General features: G+C 32.6%; 1 protein-coding gene across 1 annotated transcript in view; it reads right to left on the bottom strand.

Moving 5' to 3' along the window:
- Positions 1–21,449, bottom strand: part of LOC108910267 (nephrin) — a gene marked incomplete at its 3' end in the record, with an annotated part of 234,410 nt that overhangs the window by 128,831 nt on the left and 84,130 nt on the right. Inside the window, exons 3-4 of the mRNA XM_018714822.1 lie at positions 13,192–13,302; positions 10,455–10,658 (exon numbers count right to left, since the gene is read on the bottom strand). Of these exons, the coding sequence (XP_018570338.1) occupies positions 10,455–10,658; positions 13,192–13,302 (315 nt within the window). The remainder of the gene's footprint in view (positions 1–10,454; positions 10,659–13,191; positions 13,303–21,449) is intronic.

Below are 21,449 nucleotides of genomic sequence, written 5' to 3'. Positions count from 1 at the left end.
CGCGAACGTTTCGAACAAAATCTTTGTTCTTGTATGGAAGCGGGCGGTCATCAGTTTGAACATTTAATCAACTAAGTAGTAAGTAAGCAACTAAACATAATTTAAATTTTAAAATGTAATTTTTTTTCAAAGTATTGGGCGGAATTATAAAATTTAAAGTAATATATAATGTAAAGTAAATATTACTCATCCCCCAATGCCATTTAAATATTTTGGGGTGATGCTTACCCTTGGGTGAAAGTCGGAAAGCGGAGTCAAAAATACCAGCAAATGTCTACAATCCTGACGCTGTTCCTGAAAATGGCTCTGTTTCGTTTTCATTTGGCCACCCTGTATTCATATTTTCTTAAGTAACGGATAATTTCCTGATAATTTGAAGATATCTGTTGTACTTGAATGCACAGGAGAAATTGCCTTGTCAAAATCGACCAGGCATTCGTAATGGATTTTCGTGCATTGCAGAATATTCCATGTAAGATAATATTTCATTCTGTACCTACGTATATGTCGAACTTAACATTTCCTATCATTTTTATCCATAATTTAGCCACTGCCTGTTATAAATATTAAAAGGCTAGCACTTTGAGTGTCATAATGTGGGTTCCTATATTATTTTTATTGCTTCCAATTTACTGTTTGTTGTCAGTCATTTCCAACGATAGTTTTCGTAAAATAACAATTTTTTTATTAATTGCTTCTTTATTTCGGCGGTATACTGACGCAGCTTGCGACGCTCGAAATGGCTAGCCGTTAGACAGGAGCCTCCCCAAAGTAAATGTATTTTTAATGGGAAAATAAAGAATGTTGGAAAAATCTCCTCGTATAGAAAAAAAAAACTTAATCACATTTTGCCTTGGAAATAAAACGCTTAGGTTCTCAATAAAGCGTTTTTTTGTGTAGCGGGGTCGTCAGAAGGACAATATTCCGTTTGAGAAATATTTTTCATTAATAATGTGGAGATATTTCATGTCACAATACCAGGAAGAAGGAAGTTCAAATACAAGGTAATATTATTAGAAAGACAAACTGGCGGAATTTTTCTATAAATTCTCGACAATAATAATTAAATATCCTGCAATGTATTCCAGTTTCTTTTTATATCTCTGCGCAAACTGAACTAGAAAACAACAAATTCTATATTGTAACAAAAGCCGGGACGCGTAGTAATTTATTTGTTAGTTCTCGGAACGGATGGGTCAAAAAGTAAAATATTTCAGTCAACACTAATTTTATCGAAAAGTTAAGAGTCTTCAAGTTGGTTTAGCGTCGCCACAAAGCCGTATAAAAAAAAATAGATATTTCTAATAACGTGCGAAATGCATTCGAAAGGACACGTAGGAATTCCAAGATATTTAAAGGTGTTAGAATGTTGTCAAATTTCAAATAGTTGTTTTTTGGCGGATTTTCCAAGCTATAAGGATAGATTAAATGAGATTGACTAATCCGTCCCGTATTGCTATGCAGAGTCACAAGAGGAAGGTATAGGGTGGTTTGTAAGTTTAGTCTCAAAATTATTTAGACAATTGTAAAAATCAGTCAATTAGATAACGATTAACATGGCATAGTTATGTCAAAGCGTCCCGATATTTAGGGTTCCCGCCAGTAAGATAAGAACATAAACCCTAAGAAATGGGCGTGTCGAAGCGAGGTGTAGAATTCAGGAGAGATCTCCGAAAAAACTCATACCAGTGGCGACTCGTGACATTGTGAATAGGTGAGGTCTGTGGCTTTTTTACTAGGTGGGCAAGAAATGAAAAAAAAAGCGCCGCAAACAAAAATTTTTAAATTTTAAAGGTAAAACGACTAAATGCATCTGGAAATTTTTAGTTGCATTAAGATTTTATAAAGAATATAACCTATTTGGTTATTTTATTAATCCGCTGTCAAATAACAAATAGGAATAAATTTCCACGTCATATTTTATTATGGAGGTCTTCGGCAATAGCCCTACTATAACAGTAAATTAAAAAATATATTATTANGATATTTTGGCCGAAAAAATGAAATATCGCATATTTTACGCTTTCTTGGAAGCTTCTAGCATACTGCAATCGAAAGAGGAGTGTCTGAGGAAGAGAACGCAGTCTACTACAGGTCAAACGGTTGCCTAACACCCGAGAAACTTCCAAAACACTGCGCAGAGCCTTCGCGTGGACGGAAATTGGTTTTTTGGAATCTCAATTTTTTGAAACTTTGATTGTAAAAAAATTTTAAAATGATGTTCAACCTCTATTTCAACTGTGTTAACCCCCACACATTGATGTCTCCAGAAAAAAGTTCCCAAAAAACTCCAAAATATTTCGAAAGACACCCAACAAACAGACCTAACCCTACTTCAGCGGTAAAATGTTCTCATTTTCAAAAGGGGCGGTTTTAAAAGGCTAATCCAATCACAGAAACGTTTTTACTTCCCTCCCACTCCAACAACAGGAGTCTACAGGCATCACGCTTCACACAAATTCGAAAATACCAACCCAGTTTCGAAAACTTTTTTCGAGGATTTTTAGTTTTTGCTAGATTTTGTTTTTTTTCTAAAAAATTTGAGATGACTCATCGAAAGTTTTTGCTCGAAAAGGTGAAGGGATACCCAGTTCTTTGAACTCCTGAAATTCTGAACTCCCAGTTCAAAAACTAGAAGTTTCTAGGGTGCCAGGGCTCCGAGAAAGCAAACCATGCGTAAAAATTCTCCCCAGGGACCCAGAGTTGTTGCCAAAATAACTGGTTTTCTAGTGATTTCGGGGGGTGGAGTTATTAATTTTATTATTACCTAGATTTTTGTTTCACTTTTGAACACTTTCCTTTTTTTTTAAATGGACACTTTCCTTTTTTGTGCAAATGAAAAAATAAGAATTAGAGGCTTACGTACCCGCTTAAACTAAATCTTCAACTTCAAGAACTTCACACTTTACAATATTCTCCCATATTCATATCACAAAAATAAGCTCAAATGTTTGTTTCAATTCTTAGCCCTTCCTTTTTTTAATAAGAAAATAATACGGACAAGCCAAGGACTTCAAAACAAAGAATGTTTGGATTGGAACTCAAAATACTGATACATAAACAGCTGATTCCGCGTGCGTGTTGCCGACCATAGACTTATAGAGATAGACTGCACAATTCATAGGATTTTCTGTCCGCTAGATGATGCGCGGTCTATCCTATATGTCTATGGTGCCGACTACGTTTTATACATGTACGCCGCATGTGTTCCAGGATTTCTCCTTAAGTTTTTAGCGTGACGCGGTTTCTCGACCTCATAACGGGCACAAAAAAGTTTCACTTCAAACATTTTTTAGATTTCTGCAAAAAAACAATGTTTACAAAGTGTCTAGCTTGGAGAAGACTCTGGAATTTTTTTAATTGCCTTTTTGGCTTCAAACTTTCCAAAGCATTTTTAAGGAAAAATGTTTGTTCACAAAAATTCCTATATCAAAAACTTTACCATATGGGTTAAAGGTCAAACTAATGGAACATTCAACCCGCCCGAACGGTTTAGCCTCAACCCATCCCCTTGAACACCTCCACTATTGCCTATCCTTAAAAAACGTTTAAATATTTATTTCGGGAGTATGTCGAGGGTCACTATCATCTAAGATGTTGGCAGAGGGTTGGAAACAGGGGTTAAGGGGTGATTTCTGAGAACTAAGAGTTGATTAAAGGTTATGCATCAGTAGGCCTGACTGGGGGGTTTTTGAGGGCGCTGATGCTGCTGTCGGGGTCAGTTTCTTGATTAAACGGTTGGGAGGGTTAAAAATAAAGTCAAAATTTGGGTTTTGGATGGACTTTATGATGGAAAAATTTCGAGGGCCAGAAACTTGGACTACAGGGTTTTTGAGGGTGCTAAATCGATTTCTGAGGTCTGATTTCGAAGGGAATCGTTCCTGAGGGATTAGAACTTGGATTCAAGTGTCTCAGGGACTTGATGGTGATTTAATACCCGCAAGAACGTGGCAATAAGATCAACAATCCGTCGAAAATCGGTCAAAAATGACCAAAATCGCATATTTGACGTTTTTTCGACCTTTTGCACCATTTAAATAAATTTTCGCAATAAACCATCTGAAAGGTAATAAAAAATGCCAAAACATGCCGTTTTTCAATTTTGTGCCGGGAAGAAAAAAAGTGCTGAAAATCACGTTACAAATATTGAAATGGCCGCCATTTTTCGGTTATGGAGCCGAAAAATCCTAAAAAAATCACACGCCTGCTTCTTTGAAAAACCTTTCGAATGCCGCAAACCGCAATTAAAAATATTATTTCTAGCCCGAGTTATTGCAAAAATACTGAAAAACAGCTTTTTCGCCCTAGCGGACGGAGAGGACACTGTCAGGGGCTGAAAAATTAGGGGGCTTGGTCTTTTTTGATCCCGAATCGAATGCCCTATGTCCGGTGAAAATCCCAGAGGGGGGACTTTTGTCCATCTTATTGGGATATGCCCTTTCAGATCAGAAGTCAGTTTCATACTTATGACACCAGAAATAAGAATGACCTTAATAATAAATATTGTAGACTATTGAGAACGCGGAAGGGGACTGAGTATACTGGAATAGAATTTTTTAATGCACTTCCTCCCAATATAAGAAACCTAAACTCAAGGCAATTTAAAAAGAAAATAAAGAAATATCTATTGAGTCATGCTTTTTATACTTTCGCTGAATATTTTAATAGTGATTTTATAATATAGTGTGTAAACATTTTTTTAAAATTATTTTCTTGTGTTGTTTTGTTTATTTATATGTCATTTTATCATTAGTTCTTCATAGAACATGACTTTACCTTTGTTCTGACGAGCGTAAGCACTTTTGTGTATGTAACACGAAAATTGGAAAATAAAAAAATAAAAAATAAATAAATACCGTCCTGTAAAACACTTAGAAAACTGCAACTGTTGGACAAAAGAATAAAAGTCAGTGTCTTTTATGCAAATTTTGATGTATATTTTAATAATATGCTATTATGGACAGCAGAACTACTACTATTTAGCCTAATTGTGTAAATAGTCCTTGGTAAAAAATATTTTAGAACGCTATCAATTTCCAGGACGTTACTTGGCAAAAAAAAGATTCGCACTTTTACGGTGATGTACGTTCCCAAACAACTAATTTGTCCCCTCTTTCTGCTAAGTACGTCGGATATTGCTCCATATCGCGCATTTAATCTTCTATAAAATGTGTTCGGAACGGTACAGCAGCTGATGATTCTCACAGGCAATTTCAATCCGCGCGGTACAGCCGAGGATTTGCAGTTGATCGAACAAATAATTACTTCAAAGGACCTCCAGATTCATTATCTGCTATACTTTGTATCGGCACTGGACGGACATTATGCTCCAGGATCACGGAAATGTCAATATGAAACGTTAACTCTTTACGCTGACTGATTGTTCAGGATATAATTTTTCTCTGTTCTATACGTGCACTAGATTGTTGCTTAAGATCTTGGCGAGGTTTCACGTCCGTTTCCAGATGAATTCCAAACAGACAAACAGGAGTGGAATCAAATCGGATTTTGGTTATATTCCAACAATTATAGTCTAATAACAATCTAATTGGTGCTACTAAGACTTAATTGTATTAAATTATCAGCGATTTCATTATGTTCCAATCGTGACGCAATTGGAATTGGATTTAAAAATTATCCATATTCCAATCGGATTTCTATCATAAAACGATTTTAATCCATTTGGAACCTAATTTCCATAATACCATATCGACTATACTACCATAATAATATTTAATCGATTGCCAATGTGGCACAATTGGAACTGGATTTGGAAATTATATTCCAATTGGGTTCCTATCATACTTTAGGTGGAACACGATTTTAATCCCTTCGAAAATTAATTTTTAACTGGATTCTCATTCGATTTTTGTCTTGGCACAATTGGAATTGAATTGGAATTATATATCAATCGAATTCCAATTTAGAATCCAGTTTCCCTTGAATTCTTATTTGATTCCCATCTTCCAATGGAATTTCTACCCTATTCTGGTCTAAACACCATTTTAATCCATTTACAAAATTAACCATTATAGTGGCACAATTGGAATTTGATTGGAAATGACAATCCTATCCTACTTTAGTCGCAGCACACGATTGTAATCCATTTGGAACATAGTTTCCGTTGGATTCTTATTCGATTTGAGGGTTACTTTCGCTGTACAGCAAGAATAAAACGCTGTCTCAACGGTAATAATTAAGTATTTTATTGAAAATTAAGTTGTATAGAACAAGACGTGTTGACGGGGTGAGTGTTTGTTGGAGATTCCTTGTGTGGAGTCGGTCGTAGGTATATGAGTACGCATCTGGTCGCTGTCGCCAGTCCGCCGTAGACCTTTCCTGGAACGCTGATGCGTCCGGCGGCGTCCCGCTGGCGCTCTTGACTTAATGCTTAAAAATGGGTCACTTGCGAACATGTGTACCCACAGATTCTTATCGCAGCACAATTGGAACTGGATTTGGAAATTATATTCCATTCGGATTTCGGTCGACTTCAGTCGCATCGCGATTTAAATCCTTTTGGAACCTAGTATCCAGTTGGATTCTAAGTCGATTCCAATTATTGCACAATTATGATTGGGATTACAGTCCAACCGGATTCCTAGACAATTCCAATTAAATTACAATTTTGATAAATTCGGAACCTAATTCCATATCTATTTTGACACAGTTGGACTCTAAAGAATCTAAACCTGAATTCAGAAATTCTATTCCTATCGGAATTCTATCGTATTCTAATTAAAGTACGTTTTTAATCCAATGTATTTTTCAACTGGATTGTTATTTGATTTCGTCGTGGCACAAATGGAACTGGATTTGGAAATATATTCCTACGGATTCTACTCTAGTCGGAATACAAATTTAATCTGTTTACAACTTAGTTGATTTCTTTTAAATTTCTGTGGCGGCGCAATTGGAATATCTGATTGATTTCTCATGTGATTCCAATGGAAGCACAATAGGGATATAACTCGATTTTAAAGTAGGACTATACAGGGTGTCCGGGAAAATGTGGGAAATCTCTCGGGTGGAGACAGAACATGAAAAAATGAGATGACAAGTTCCTATATTTTTTTTTCGCATATAGCGGCGATGCGTTCTATTACTCGGTCTAGCGAACGCGTGGGGAGAGCGAGGCGGCGCATGCGCGCTACGCGCCTGGTAACGCGCAGGAAAATGATCGAGCAGCTTCAAATCGATGGAGCTGGAAAAATTAGCCATATCTCGGTTAATAATGAACCTATCGAGATGATTCTTTTTTAATTTGTGGTAGCGCGAAAATTCATGAGCATTGAAGCTATGGTATTAACATTATTTCAACTCGAGATTTAATTTTTTATTTAGCCTCGCTATTCCCACTCGTTCGCTAGACCGAGTAATAGAACGCATCGCCGCTATCTTCTTTTTTGCAATTAAATAGTTGAATTCACCTTAATGTTAATATAGGACATGAAAATATAGCTCTTAATGTATACTCTTTCCAAATTTCGGCATTTAATATTAATAATTAACGTAACAGCGTTTAAATAAAAAATATATATATCTCAGCTTCTAATCAACTTAGAACAACGATTTTTTTTTAAACTCGAAGAAAAATAGTACTAACTAAACTATAGACGTTAGTATTTCGTTTTATAATAATTACCTATCTTAACAATTTAGTAAATATTAACATTTTTTCAGTCATTTTTGAACAAATTAAATTTGAAAAATTGAATTCTCAGTAAATGCTTATGTCAATACAACTATTTAGGTACAAAAACAACTAATGATCGAAACTCTACAACGCCTTTGAGATTGGGAAAAATGAATTGAAAATAGCATCTTCTTAGATAACAAATTCCGTCAACGCCAAACTAATGAAGCTTTCGGGCTGAAATATTTACCACTTATTAAGGATGCAAAAGGCCTCAAAAATTCTGAATTACAAATATCTGCGATGAAAATTGCATTAATTATTAGCAATTGAAGAAAACGGTCAATTTCTACCATTTTTGAGCTCTTGCGCATAAACAAATTATCGGAATTTAATCGAACTTGTCTTATTTTACAGATTTATTTAATACCTACCTACCTTTTTTGTATAAACCTTTTTTTCTCTATGAATAACAGTTTTTTTACGCGAGTCCAAAAGCCACTTTTCCAGAACTTTGACCATTGTTTTAACAAAGTTTCCCAACTAGTCTCGAGTTGATTTGTTGATATTTTGTTTATAACACGTTTCTGAACAATATTCCGCAAAAAAACTTCTAATAGTAATTTTTTCACGAAAAAAAGCCATAATGACTGGCCTAATTCTGAATATTTTAATATTATTTTGAGGAATTCCAACTAAGCGCTATTCCAATAGCTCTGTTATCTATCGAGAAAATTTGCCACACTAGTAAGTCTACACGGATTTGATCGTTCGGGAGATTAAGCATAATCTGTGTTTCATTAGGTATTTATATTCCATTCTCGCAAATTATAATGACTATATAATAGTAGCGAGTAAAATTAATAGTGTGGGATAGAATAAAGGGTGGCATTAATCAAAAATATTCAAATTAGTTAAGTTGAAGCCGTGGTGTAAAACTGATAGGATCTCTCATAATTTTGCTTTAAATAGCTTAATACGAGCCTGCGGTCTGGCATTTCAGAAAATTATTCGATGCATGTTCATTGTATTGTTATTTGTTATACCTTGGGGGGGAGTATAGCTGCCCTTTGTTTGGGGTTGATTAGGTGGGTAATTATGTATTTATTACCATGAAAATAACTTTTGAACGTTGATTTGTTCAGAAACAATTAATTATTGTTGTTTTAATAATAAAAAAGTATCTTATTGAAAATAGTCATGTTTGTCATGTGTATAGAATGAGACAAAATTTATATTTTTTATTTTTCCAATCAAAAAGGTATTTATAATTTATTTAATACTAAAAATTTGCTTAATCGTGCTTGGAATTTTTTAAAACTTTGTGTTTTAATGAGGATACATTGTAATGAATTCTTTATTTTCGACACTTAAGTGTGCTAACTTTAAAAATCCTGCGTCCCCTTCCTTTTATTAAATATACATGCACATTAGTTGTATTAAGCACTAAGACATTGTTATTGACATGTTAATCTCTTGCTATAGACATATATTGAAGCAAGTATTAACAGATAACATCTTAATTGTATTAAGCAATTATCGACGTTAGCTAGTAATTGAAGGATTATCATTTAAGCAGTGAGCTAATTACTTACGTATAATCTAGCTTTGGAAGCTATTAGTGCCTATAGGAACAGAATAATAAAAAAATAATCAAAGCTTATGTTTTGACAATTACTTTATTTTAAAGATATGAGATATCAACAATCCAAGAACATGTAGTTATAGATGAGGTTATGCGCAACACAATTCATAATAAAATAAACAACCAAATAATAGTTTTTTGAAAAATTTGGCAATTTCACCTGACAAAAATTACACGAAATATAGCAGATATAATTTTCGATTGGTTTGAACTTTTCTTCCACTTTAATCGTCTCCATATATACGTAGATTATTATTATTAAAAACATTATGGTTTTATGAAATGCAAAACGGAATCAAAATGTCGGCATTAACGTCATTTTTAAAAGCAATCACATGTACGGATACTATAAATGTTCCGATAAGGAACTAATTTAAATATCATTTGTAAAATATGACTTGAGCACTTTATAATGAGACATATCTGAGTATAACCGATCTATTTCGTGACTACTAGCTAAGTTTATAAAGACGTTGGAAGAGATTGTGCTGAACGATGTTGATAACGTGACATTAAAATATTAGTATCAACTGCATTTAGGATATAGAAGTTAAATTTAGCAATTAAAAAAAATGTGAATAGAGTGAAAAAAAATCATTTCATCATATTTACTGTCTAAAGTTAGTGAATGGCACAGTTTTCTATTTTCAGGATCAGTTAAGGATTATTTTTATTATATAGTTTTGCCCAACAAAAATCTTACGCTGAAAAAGCAGACAAACAAAATACACGCCACTATATACCACGTACCAACCGTCACAAAACTATGACATTTTTTGACTGTCAGAATTCTCTAAGGTTGAAATATTCCTTACAGAGGAAAAGTCATAGGAGGCTCAATATTATCTGACTGATCCATTCAAACAGCATGATGCGACGTTCTACTAGAACCTGAAGTTGAAGTGTCATTGTAAAGAATCCTGTTGGCTATTTAATTTTTGTTACTTAAACTGTCAGCAACATATCTATTTCTAAAATTATTATTACACTTTATTGACGTTTCGTCTTTCTTATATTTTGGGTGAATTACAGAAAAAGTGTCAAATTACTGTCAAATTACATGCTTAATGTAATTTTACTTGTACGATGCAATTTTACATTATCTTGCGTGGCGCCAAAATAACCAACGAACTAGTGTATAATTTTACATAAAATCTGTATGAGTGTACTTACAATTAATGTCTAAAACAGCCACCTTCGTCTCGGGCTGGGTGAGGTTATTGTTGCTGGCCTGGCAAATCAGTCTTGCGTGCAAATGTTGTCTACCAACATTCGCGAATGTAACATGATTGACGACGGTGCCGTCGTTCCTTATCTCGTAGGAATCGTCGATTACGGTGTTCTCTAGAAACCAGATCACCCTCGGCCGCGGCCGCCCTGAAACAACCACCACGGAATTAGCAGCAGCGAAATCGGTTTCCCGTTTAAATTTTATAGTCGGGTTGCCTATTGAATTTAATAAGCCTCTCTAGCCCAATCGGGCTACGGCGCAGGGTAGTATTTCAATTTCAACTCGAATATCTAATGGATTTCGAAGCGGCTAGGGGAAAGCTAATAGTCTTTTAACTAGGCGCGACAGGAGAACTATAATATCGATCGTTCTAAGTTTTTAAAATCACACTGCAAGAAATTAAGTTTCCAAGCAAAGTTTCCAGATTGTGTAAGTTAGTGGGAAAATGGAAATTTTACGTTTTAAATAAATAATTAGGTACCTAATTAGTATACTATTAATATAAAAATTCATAGATATACAGGGTGTTTCTTAAGTATAGGTAAAAAATCCAGGGGCGTATTCTGTGGATAAAAATAAGGGTTTTTTGTTACATAAATGTGGGGTCTTAGGACAGCCATTGTCCAGCTACAGCGTGTCAAAAATTGAAAAAAAAATCAGTTTTTAATTTTTAGTTTCTAAACCGTTTGAGATAATTTAACCAAATTCGGTGTGCATGTTTAGTATGACAGTAGGTATAAAACAATAAATTACCAGCTTTAGAAACCTACCAGTGGCGGAGGTGTGGGTATCATTAAGCATTATTAGCCAAAAAAAATATATCACCCTGTATAATATAAACAAATAAATTAAATCATCATATGCGTCATTGTATTATCTTCACCCTTTTTTTCTTTACACTTTTTTGTATTCTAAACCGATTAACAACAAAATTGATTTATTTAATCAAGTGCATTTTTACGATACTCATTATCAAAGAGCGGCAAATCAGATGTTCGTTTTTTGAAAAATCGCTCGGACCCGTTGAATTATATTTTTAGTTGCGCATTTTCTGAAGCAATATTCATGTATACAGGGTGACCCAAAAAAAAGTTATGAAATCAAGGCCAACTTTTTTAAACAGTAACCCCACATTTTTGCATTTTTATTCAATTTTCCATGAAATTCTGATCATTTTTTATGTAACATAATCTATACCTATCTTTAACCGTTTTCGAGATAATGGTGTCTGAATATAGAATATGGAAAATTTTCAAAAATTACCCTGAGATTTACCCTGCTGGTTTTAAAATAGAACCACGTTTACTTTTCCATCTTAGATTTGTTTGGTTCACAGAAAGTTGCTTCAAATCAGAAAAATGCATGTGAAATAAGTGGTTCGGTGATTTATTTTGATCATTAGGACGCAATGACTTGAATGTAAAAAATATAGGTGAGGTATTTAGGTATAATTTAATTAAAAACGCTTAATTTTATTGTATAAAGTATGATTTTGTTAAATGTCACTATTTAAATTACGAGCCAGGTTATTTTGCAAATTTTTAGCACCGAAATTTTTCTGATTTGAAGCAACAAATCTAAGATGGAAAAGTAAACGTGGTTTTATTTTAAAACCAGCAGGGTAAATGTCAGGGTAATTTTTGAAATTTTTCCATATTGTATATTCAAACGCCATTATCTCGAAAACGGTTAAAGATAGGTATAGGTTATGTTACATAAAACTGATCAGAATTCCATGGAGAATTGAATAAAAATACAAAAAAGTGGAGTTTTCATTTAAAAAAGTTTTTAAGAAAATGTTTGTAGGAGGCATCGGTTAAAGTTCTTGGTAAAAAGTAAGGCCGAACAAGAACCAATAATACCCACCCATACATTCAAAGAAAACTGATGTTGAAATCGAGATTCCATTATGGCATGAGGGTTTCCATCAGATCAAACGTGTTTATTGTGGAAGTTCTTTATAGCATTTCTGGAAAAATTAGCTTCGTCGGTATATCTAACTCAACTATAAAATCCATTTTTATAAATTCATTTTAGATTTACGTGTTCCAATAAAGTATATTTCAAAACAAGACATATTTATTAACAGCAAATATTACATGAGTTCTCATAACAATATATCATGTCGTGATAAATAAATGGTTATTTCAAAATATTTGCTGAATAAATCATGTGGTCGTGATAACCTTATTTTTGCTACCTCTTTTATTGAATTATTTCTGTTACAGGAAAGAAATTTTCTCGGTATGGAGTTCTAGATGATTACGATATTTTAATGTTAATGAAAATTACCCGTTGTCGAGAAAAGTTTGTGTAATATAATGATATGCGACCCTGTGTTTTAAATTATAGACTACGTATAGGAGTCATGCAAAGTATTCATTAGAACTTTTCATATGTAATGTGACAACTCCATTTTAAAAATATAACCCGTTTTTGTTGTAATCTATTTTATGAGAGTATCTCGCATAATTACTTGCTACATACACATATTTGCGAGAAAAACCTTCCAATATCTATCAGATGCATTTTAAGAGTTAGGTGCTCTATCTTATGTTGCTGAGTTCATATTTTGATTTACCCGTTGCACCTTTTAGTCTGTATTAAATCAATACATTCTCATACGAATAGAAGTAGACCTTCGCCTTATTTACATATTTGTATTGCTAGAAAACTTACCTCCTTTAACTTCACATAAAAGATTTACATCGGTTCCCTCGTTATACGGCCCTAACAGTATTGATTTATCCACCCGGTGATCGTCGAAAATACGAATGGATTCTGGAGGCACTGAAACAAAAAAAAATATTGTAAATTGGAACGCTGAGAGGAAAAATGATTATAAATTTGTTTACTGGTAATTCTACTACTTCCAGATTGTAGGTTCAGACTTATTAGCCTTATTAGTTACTGTTCTACATTGAACTACTGTCAGTGAGATATAAGTGAGACATCTAACGGAGGCGCTGTAGGACTAGTAACAAAAAACGGGAGCATATGAGGTATATGCGAATTAACATAAATAAAAGTATTCAGTACAGTCACGTGATGTTTTAGAAATAAAAAATATATACTTTATATAAGGTTATATCAATTTACGTGTGCTATAAAGCGACTTCCGGCCACAAACGCCCTCTTTATTATCGTTGCGAAATAATTTACTTCTTTAGCGCGTTTTGTTTGCTTTTTACGTTTCGTTACGTTACTTTTACTCCTGCTCGCGAGTAATATAATCCTTATTACATTGTTACTCCCTCATGGCTCCAAATATGAATTTATGTTTTAAATTCCTCTGATAAAATAAGATACGACAGCCTTTTATGCCGTTTTATGGTATTCTTTTCGTCTTTAAGCGGAATTGTCACAGGATATCTGGAATGTCTCATCCGTATCTTTAGGAGTTGACGTTCGAGAAATACGTACAGCTTGTAGGTGCAATATTTCAGCCTTCAGCTTTACGGTCTATAATAATTCAGCTGAACTATAAACTCTTATATAAAACAAAAATTTAGGGCGCAATGAATTTTATTTCGTCTATATAGTTAGACCGTGAGATTTTTACAACGCTGGGTATTTTAGGAAATGTCTAACAATGAAAAATATTAGTCGTAAAAAAATGTCGAGATCCGATTTCGACCTTGGTATTATTATCGTACTGCGGTTGCCCCTTTAATAAATTTATCAAGGTCCGAAAATATGAAAACCGTTGAATCAATAATTTTTGGGACCTTACATTTCAATAAATTATATTTTATATACACTACAAAAACGAAATACTGTAAAATTACAATTATTAAAGGAGAACACAATAGTTGTCAGTATTACAATAAACATAGGTGAAAAATTTATACTAGTATATTAGTGGAATATCAAATTTATCAAACTGCTATACTGAAGACAATTACAACAGTTAATGTAATATTACAGGTAAATTACATTAAACTGAGATGCAGAAAAATGCGTATTAATAGAATTTAATGTTTCAAGCCCGAAGACTGGCAAATTAAATTAAACTACTGCGCAATGAGGATTACAGCCATAGTTAGTGTAAAATTACAAATAAATTATATTCAAACTATTACCCTAGACGAGGTCATAATAGTCTACATTGTAAAATTATACAAAATTTATATGCTTAAATGTAGACAAATGTATTTTAATGGAATTTCTTGTTTAAAACTTGAAAAGTTTGGTACATTTTTCAAACCACTACCCAAACAGGATTACAATCGCCATGAATGTAAAATTACAGTAAAATTGTACCTATTCAATTTAAGAGTAGCATATTAATGGAATTTCAGGTTTAAAGTTTGAAGACTGCAAATTTATCAAAGCAGTACCCGAAACGGGATTACAGCAGTCAGCAGTGTAAAATTACAAAAGGATAACATTAAACTTAGGTATATTAAGGTAATTTCACATTGAAAATTGGCAAATTTAAAAACTATTACTCAAAAGAAGACCACAACCGCAGCAGTGTAAAATTGTAAATACATTACCAAATTACATTAAGCTTATGCAAAGAAAAATGTATACCAAAAAATTTTAGGTTTGACGTGTGCGTATTTTGGAAAATTACAGAAAAACTGCATTAAATTGAAGGGTAAACAAATATATTCGTGGTATTTCACGTTTGAAGTTTGAAGAGTTTCGAAAATTTACTAAACGGGGTGACAGCAGTCGTCAGTGTAAAATTACAGAAAGAAATACATTAAACAGAGTTGTAGAAAATGTATATTAATGGAATTTCATGTTTGAAGTTTGAAGACTGTAAATTTACCAAATCAGTACCCCAAACGGGATTACAGCAGTCGTCGGTGTAAAATTACAAAAGGATTACATTAAACTTAGATATATTAATGGAATTTCACACTGAAAATTGGTAAATTTAAAAACTATTACTCACAAGGAGACCACAACCTCAGCAGTATAAAATTGTAGATTAAATTACTATAGCACTTCTCGTTTAATGTAGGCGTGTATTTTGGAAAATTAAAGAAAAACTGCATTAAATTGAAGAGAAAACAAATATACCTATGTTCATGGCATTTCACGTTTGAAGTTTAAAGAGCTTGGCAAATTTACCAAGTAGAATCACGATAGTCGTCATTGTAAAATTACAGAGAAAAATACATTAAATTGAGTTGCAGAAAATATATATTAATGGAATTTCATATTTGAAGTTTGAAGACATTGTAAATTTACCAAATCAGTATTCGATACGGAATTGCAGCAGTGAGCAGTCTAAATTACAAAAGGATTACATTAAACTTACGTATATTAATGTAATTTCACATTGAATATTGACAAATTTAAAAACTATTACTAAGAAGAAGGCTACAAACCGCAGTAGTGTAAAACTGTAGATAAATTACAAAATTACATTAAATTTGTGCACAGAAAAATGTATATTAAAATAATTTGAGGTTGGACGTACGTGCAGTTTGGAAAATTACAGAAAAATTGCATTAAATTAAAGGGTAAACAAATTTATGTTATTCATGTGATTTCACGTTTAATGTTCCAAGAGTTTGGCAAATTTTCTAAACGGGGTTACAACTGTCGTCAATGTAAAATTACATAAAAATACATCAATCCCAGTTGCAGAAAATATACGAGATATTAATGGACTTTTGTGTTTGAACTTTGAAGACTTGGCAAATTTACCAAACCAATAACAGAATACCTAATTACGTTCAACGTAGATATACAGGGTGTTTATTAAATATGTCGACAAATTTCAAAGGGCGATTTTTTGAGTAATAAGTACATGTAAGATTTGCAAGTTTACCAAATGAATTAATTAAAATTGACAGAAATATGTATATTCATTGTAGATGTTTATATTATTGGTTTAATCACATTCTAACTGTATAATAAATGTAATATATGAGGATTTATGTCGTACACTGCCAGAAGAGTGCAATTTGTGAGCTCTGATTGTTAAAAAGTACATACACATCGCAGTTTTACACCTAATATCGAAATTACGAATAAAAAATCTTGTATCACAATATTCGTTTATTATTTACGTGTTTTTGCCGAGTTGCCTTACAGGTCTGAGGGCGACGGACCCCGACGGCGCTAACTTCAAACGGAATACTTAATTCCGTGAAATTTTATTTTTATTCAAAGCAACTCATAAATCGAATGAACAGTATAAAGCTTTTTACCTGTCTGTTTCCACCGTATATTATAAAGGAGCAAATGCAATAAAGCGAACTCCCAAAGCAAATCCGCATATATTTAATATTTGCTCGTTGATTTCTGTCGTCCTTTGTCAAATTTTGTTTGTAACACGGTTACGTTCAGATGGAAGTTAAAAATTCCACGGGAGGAAAACTTTAAGTACAGTCAGACGTCGGGCGACAAAAGAGTCAGGCCAATGCAACTCGGTTGTAATAATGTTACACAATTTCTTAAATTTTCATGCAGTAAAAATGTATTTGATGTGGTGAAACGTGTATGTTAAATTTTACACGCATTGAAAAAACTCACACTCGGGAGATGAGTTGTACCATTGAACTACTGGGCAATTTAAGATTATTTTGGTACCACTCATTTACTCTTGACAGACTCTTTTGGAGTACAAAACAGTCTTCAGTAGATGTAATAGAAGTGAACAGTTTGAAGGAATCTGCATATAAAAGAACGTTATTCGGTCTGGACATTTTCAAAATTGCAAAAATGTTTAAAAGATTTAAAAAGTACCTATTTCATCTGAGTTTTTTACTTATATCTTGGAACCTATGCATTTTGGAAGAATATTGAAGAGGAAAAAAGTTTTAGAATTGAATTTTTCTAAAATTGTCATTCCTTGTAAGATGAGTCTTAAAAATATGCTGAATTGTTTTATTATTGTCTCCGGATTGTATCTTCATCGTTCTTTGATTGTTTCTTAATTGTTTTGATTGTTTTCCAATTGTTTCTTGATTTTTTTTCTGATTGCTTCTGGATTGTTGCGGAGTATATCTGATAGTTTATCGATTGTTTCTTGATTGTTTGCGGATTGTTTTTCAATTCTTTCTGGATTATTTCCGGATTATTTATTTCTTCATTGTTTCCCGATTGTTTCTTGATTATATCCTAGTTGTTTCCGTTTTTCCATTGTTTCTTGATTGTCTTTTGATTGTTTCTTGATTATTTCTTGATTGTTTCCCTATTGTCTCCTGATTGTTTCTGGATTGTATTTCGATTGTTTTCAATTGTTTCTTGTTAGAAATGTTTAAATTTATTACAGATGTTGCAAAATAGCAATAATTGATGAAAAAAGGGCAAAATAATCAAGTTTTTTAGATAATTTTTAAAAATGTTTTAATTACTTCGAGGGCATTCTAATTTTGGTAAAAAAACTTTATAGTATAATTAAACAATACACCAAATTTCGTTAAAATCGGTTTAATAGTTTTCTCAAAATAATTTTTTGAAAAAAATTTTGAAAAAAATTTTCGAATTTTCAAAATGTTGGACAGCCTCCAATAAAATATTTAGATATTTGAAAATTTTTTCACATAGAAAAGGCTGCTCAACCTTTCAAATGGTTTATGAAAAATTGAAATCGGTTGATTAGGACGGCCACAGTAAATTTTTAAAGTTAACACTCTTTTTTTTTNGTTTGAAGGAATCTGCATATAAAAGAACGTTATTCGGTCTGGAACATTTTCAAAATTGAAAAAATGTTTAAAAGATTTAAAAAGTACCTATTTCATCTGAGTTTTTTACTTATATCTTGGAACCTATGCATTTTGGAAGAATATTGAAGAGGAAAAAAAGTTTTAGAATTGAATTTTGCACAATATACTGTAAGTTAGAAATGTTTAAATTTATTACCGATGTTGCAAAATAGCAATAATTGATGAAAAAAGGGCAAAATAATCAAGTTTCTTAGATATATTTTTTAAAATATTTTAATTGCTCCGAGGGAATTCTAATTTTGATAAAAAAAACTTTATAGTATAATAAAACAATACACCAAATTTCGTTAAAATCGGTTCAATAGTATTCGCAAAATAATTTTTTGAAAAAATTTGAAAAAAATTTTCGAACTTTCAAAATGTTGGACAGCCTCCAATAAAATATCTAGATATTTGAAAATTTTTTCACATAGAAAAGGCTGCTCAACCTTTCAAATGTTTTTTGAAAAATTGAAATCGGTTGATTAGGACGCCACAGTAAATTTTTAAACACTCTTTTTTTATTTTAAGCAATTGGATTACATTTATTAATTTGCAATTTAGTTTTTTCAAAAATTATAATTTTAAAGTGCTATTTTTTCTTAATTTTATCTGTATTTAACAAAAAAATAAATTTCCAAATTATTTCCAGTATATTTAATGCATAAATAATAAACTTTGTTTATAACAAATATATGTGCAAATTAGACAGTTGGCATTACGATATTCGAATTCCTTGGTTCGCGGGACATCAGATTAAAAAAATATATAGAAATTGGTCCATTAGAAGCCAAGATAATGCAATTTTTTCGTACCTTCGCGTTTTGAACGAATTCAGTCTCGTAGCGAAAGCCCCCTCCCCCACTTTTCGTGTTTTGAGTCACTTCTAGCGCGAGCGAGCGACAGCTTTTTCGCTGATTTATCTATGCTGCCGATAACTTATGGATTTGAACATTTTTCGAGCTTAGAACGCGGAAAAACGACGCCACTGGAGCTAAGATTATTGCTAATTGTTTAAAAATTAACGGTAAATGCCGATAAACATTGACTGCTTATATCTCGAGAAGCAACAAACGGAATTTAACTTTTTTTTTAAAGAAACGTCTTTCCGAGTTGGTACTTTAAAATTATAAATGAATTGCAAATTGATAAATGTAATTTAATTGTTTAAATATAAAAAAAGAGTGTTAATTTTAAAAATTTACTGTGGTCGTCCTAATCAACCGATTTCAATTTTTCAAAAACCATTTGAAAGGTTGAGCGGTCTTTTCTATGTGAAAATTTTTTTAATTGTCTTAATGCTTTATTTGAGGCTGTGCAACATTTTTTCAAAATTAAAAAAAATATATTTTGCGAAAACTATCGAACTGATTTGAATGAAATTTGGTGTGTTGTTTTATTATACTCTAAATTTTTTTTTTACCAAAATTAGAATGCCCTCGGAGCAATTAAGATATTTAAAAAAATTATCTAAAAGATATTTTGCCTTTTTTTCATTAATTATTGCTAGTTTGCAACATCGGTAATAAATTTAAACATTTTTAATTTACAGTATATTGTGCAAAATCAATTCTAAAACTTTTTCCTCTTCAATATTCTTCCAAAATGCATAGGTTCCAAGATATAAGTAAAAAACTTAGATAAAATAGGTATTTTTTAAATTTTTTAAACATTTTTGCAATTTTGAAAATGTTCCGGACCATCTAACGTTCTTTTATATGCAGATTCCTTCATACTGTTTACTTCTATTACATCTGCTGAAGACTGTTATGTACTCCACAACAATTTCGGACGATATAAAATCACGATACTGACTTTCGATGATCTATTAGAAGAGTAGTATTGGAAACGTACGTAAAAATTTATCCATATACCTTTGTGATTCAACCTGTTAAAGACCTTTGACAAACTCGTGTAAAACCAGCAATACTAACAAGATTTGCTGAGGTAGATTTACTTACAAAGTAAATTTAAGAATTGGTTTTATAAAATGTTATGCGTAATAGCTGCAAATAATTTTCCAAAATTATGCAAAATTACAACGAGACAAGTTATTAAACTACGGCGAATGCTAGCAAAACACAGCCCAGGCATCGCGTCGTTTTACAGAACCTTTTCGCGTAGCGCATTATTCAAATCTCGATTTAAATTTGAACGTTCCTCGTGTTCAAAAAAAATAACTGTCCGCTTAAGCTGAAGAACGACGACGTCAGGAATTGCGGGATAAAGGATGTCGTGGAGAACCGCACGGAAACTACCGATATATACGATTTAGCTCGTTCACTTCCTGCCTCCATCCGCTTTATATCACCCCGAAAATCCCGGGTCGCTCCTCAAATTATTAATGCCGATATTATCAAATTATTCTAATATGAGGATTTCGGGGGGAAAAGCTACCCGTGTGCGCATTGTTCTGCCAAAGGGTGAATAAATAAAAAGAAACATTCCACCCTTTGCGGATAGATAACGGCGGGATATATGCTTTACGTGACTAATAATGTTTTCGGAAGCGGTGTGCCCTGCGAAAATTGCGGGACATTTGTTTTTATGGTCGGCTTTAACTAATTTCAAAGTTTAGATAAAATATAGGTGAAATTTACTCTTTGATTGCAAATATTTAACAAGAGTTTAGTCAATTTATGATTTCCGTTTGATCGTGCTGTGAAAAACAGCTTTACCGCACCACTTACTGTGCGCAAACTAAATAATTTCTCCCAAAACTTAAGACACGACGAAAAAGTGACATAAGCTTGCTGCAGACTTTTTTGTAAAACTGTCATTAAAAATTACATTTTTAATTCATTGTTAAGTGAACTAAAAATTGACTTTTATAATGTTAGGGACGTGGCAAAAACACTTTTAACACTAGTGTTAAAAATAAAATGCTATACAGGGTGGCCAAATGAAAACGAAACAGAGCCATTTTCAGAAACTGCGTCAAGATTGTAGAAAAACGCTCAGACCCGTCGATTTTAGATTAAAAGGGGACATTCTTTGCTGGTATTTTTGACTCCGCCACTTTCCGCCCCAAGCAAGGGTAAGCATCACCCCAAAATATTTAAATGGCATTGGGGGTTGAGTAATATTTTTTTTGAAAGCTCTTACAATTCTCTTTACAACAGACTTTAAATTTTATAATTCCGCCCAATACTTATTAAGAATTTTGATTTTAAAGTTGAAACTTATGTACAAACAATTAGTAACGGTAAAAATGTCAGTCATTCGAGTTAAGTACGCCAATGGTATAAATTTAGTATTTCTTGC

Source organism: Anoplophora glabripennis, unplaced genomic scaffold, assembly GCF_000390285.2.
Source record: "Anoplophora glabripennis isolate ALB-LARVAE unplaced genomic scaffold, Agla_2.0 scaffold583, whole genome shotgun sequence".
Classification (NCBI taxonomy): Eukaryota; Metazoa; Arthropoda; class Insecta; order Coleoptera; family Cerambycidae; genus Anoplophora; species Anoplophora glabripennis.
Note: the sequence above shows the minus strand (reverse complement) of the source record. Positions and strands in the feature narration are given on the sequence as shown.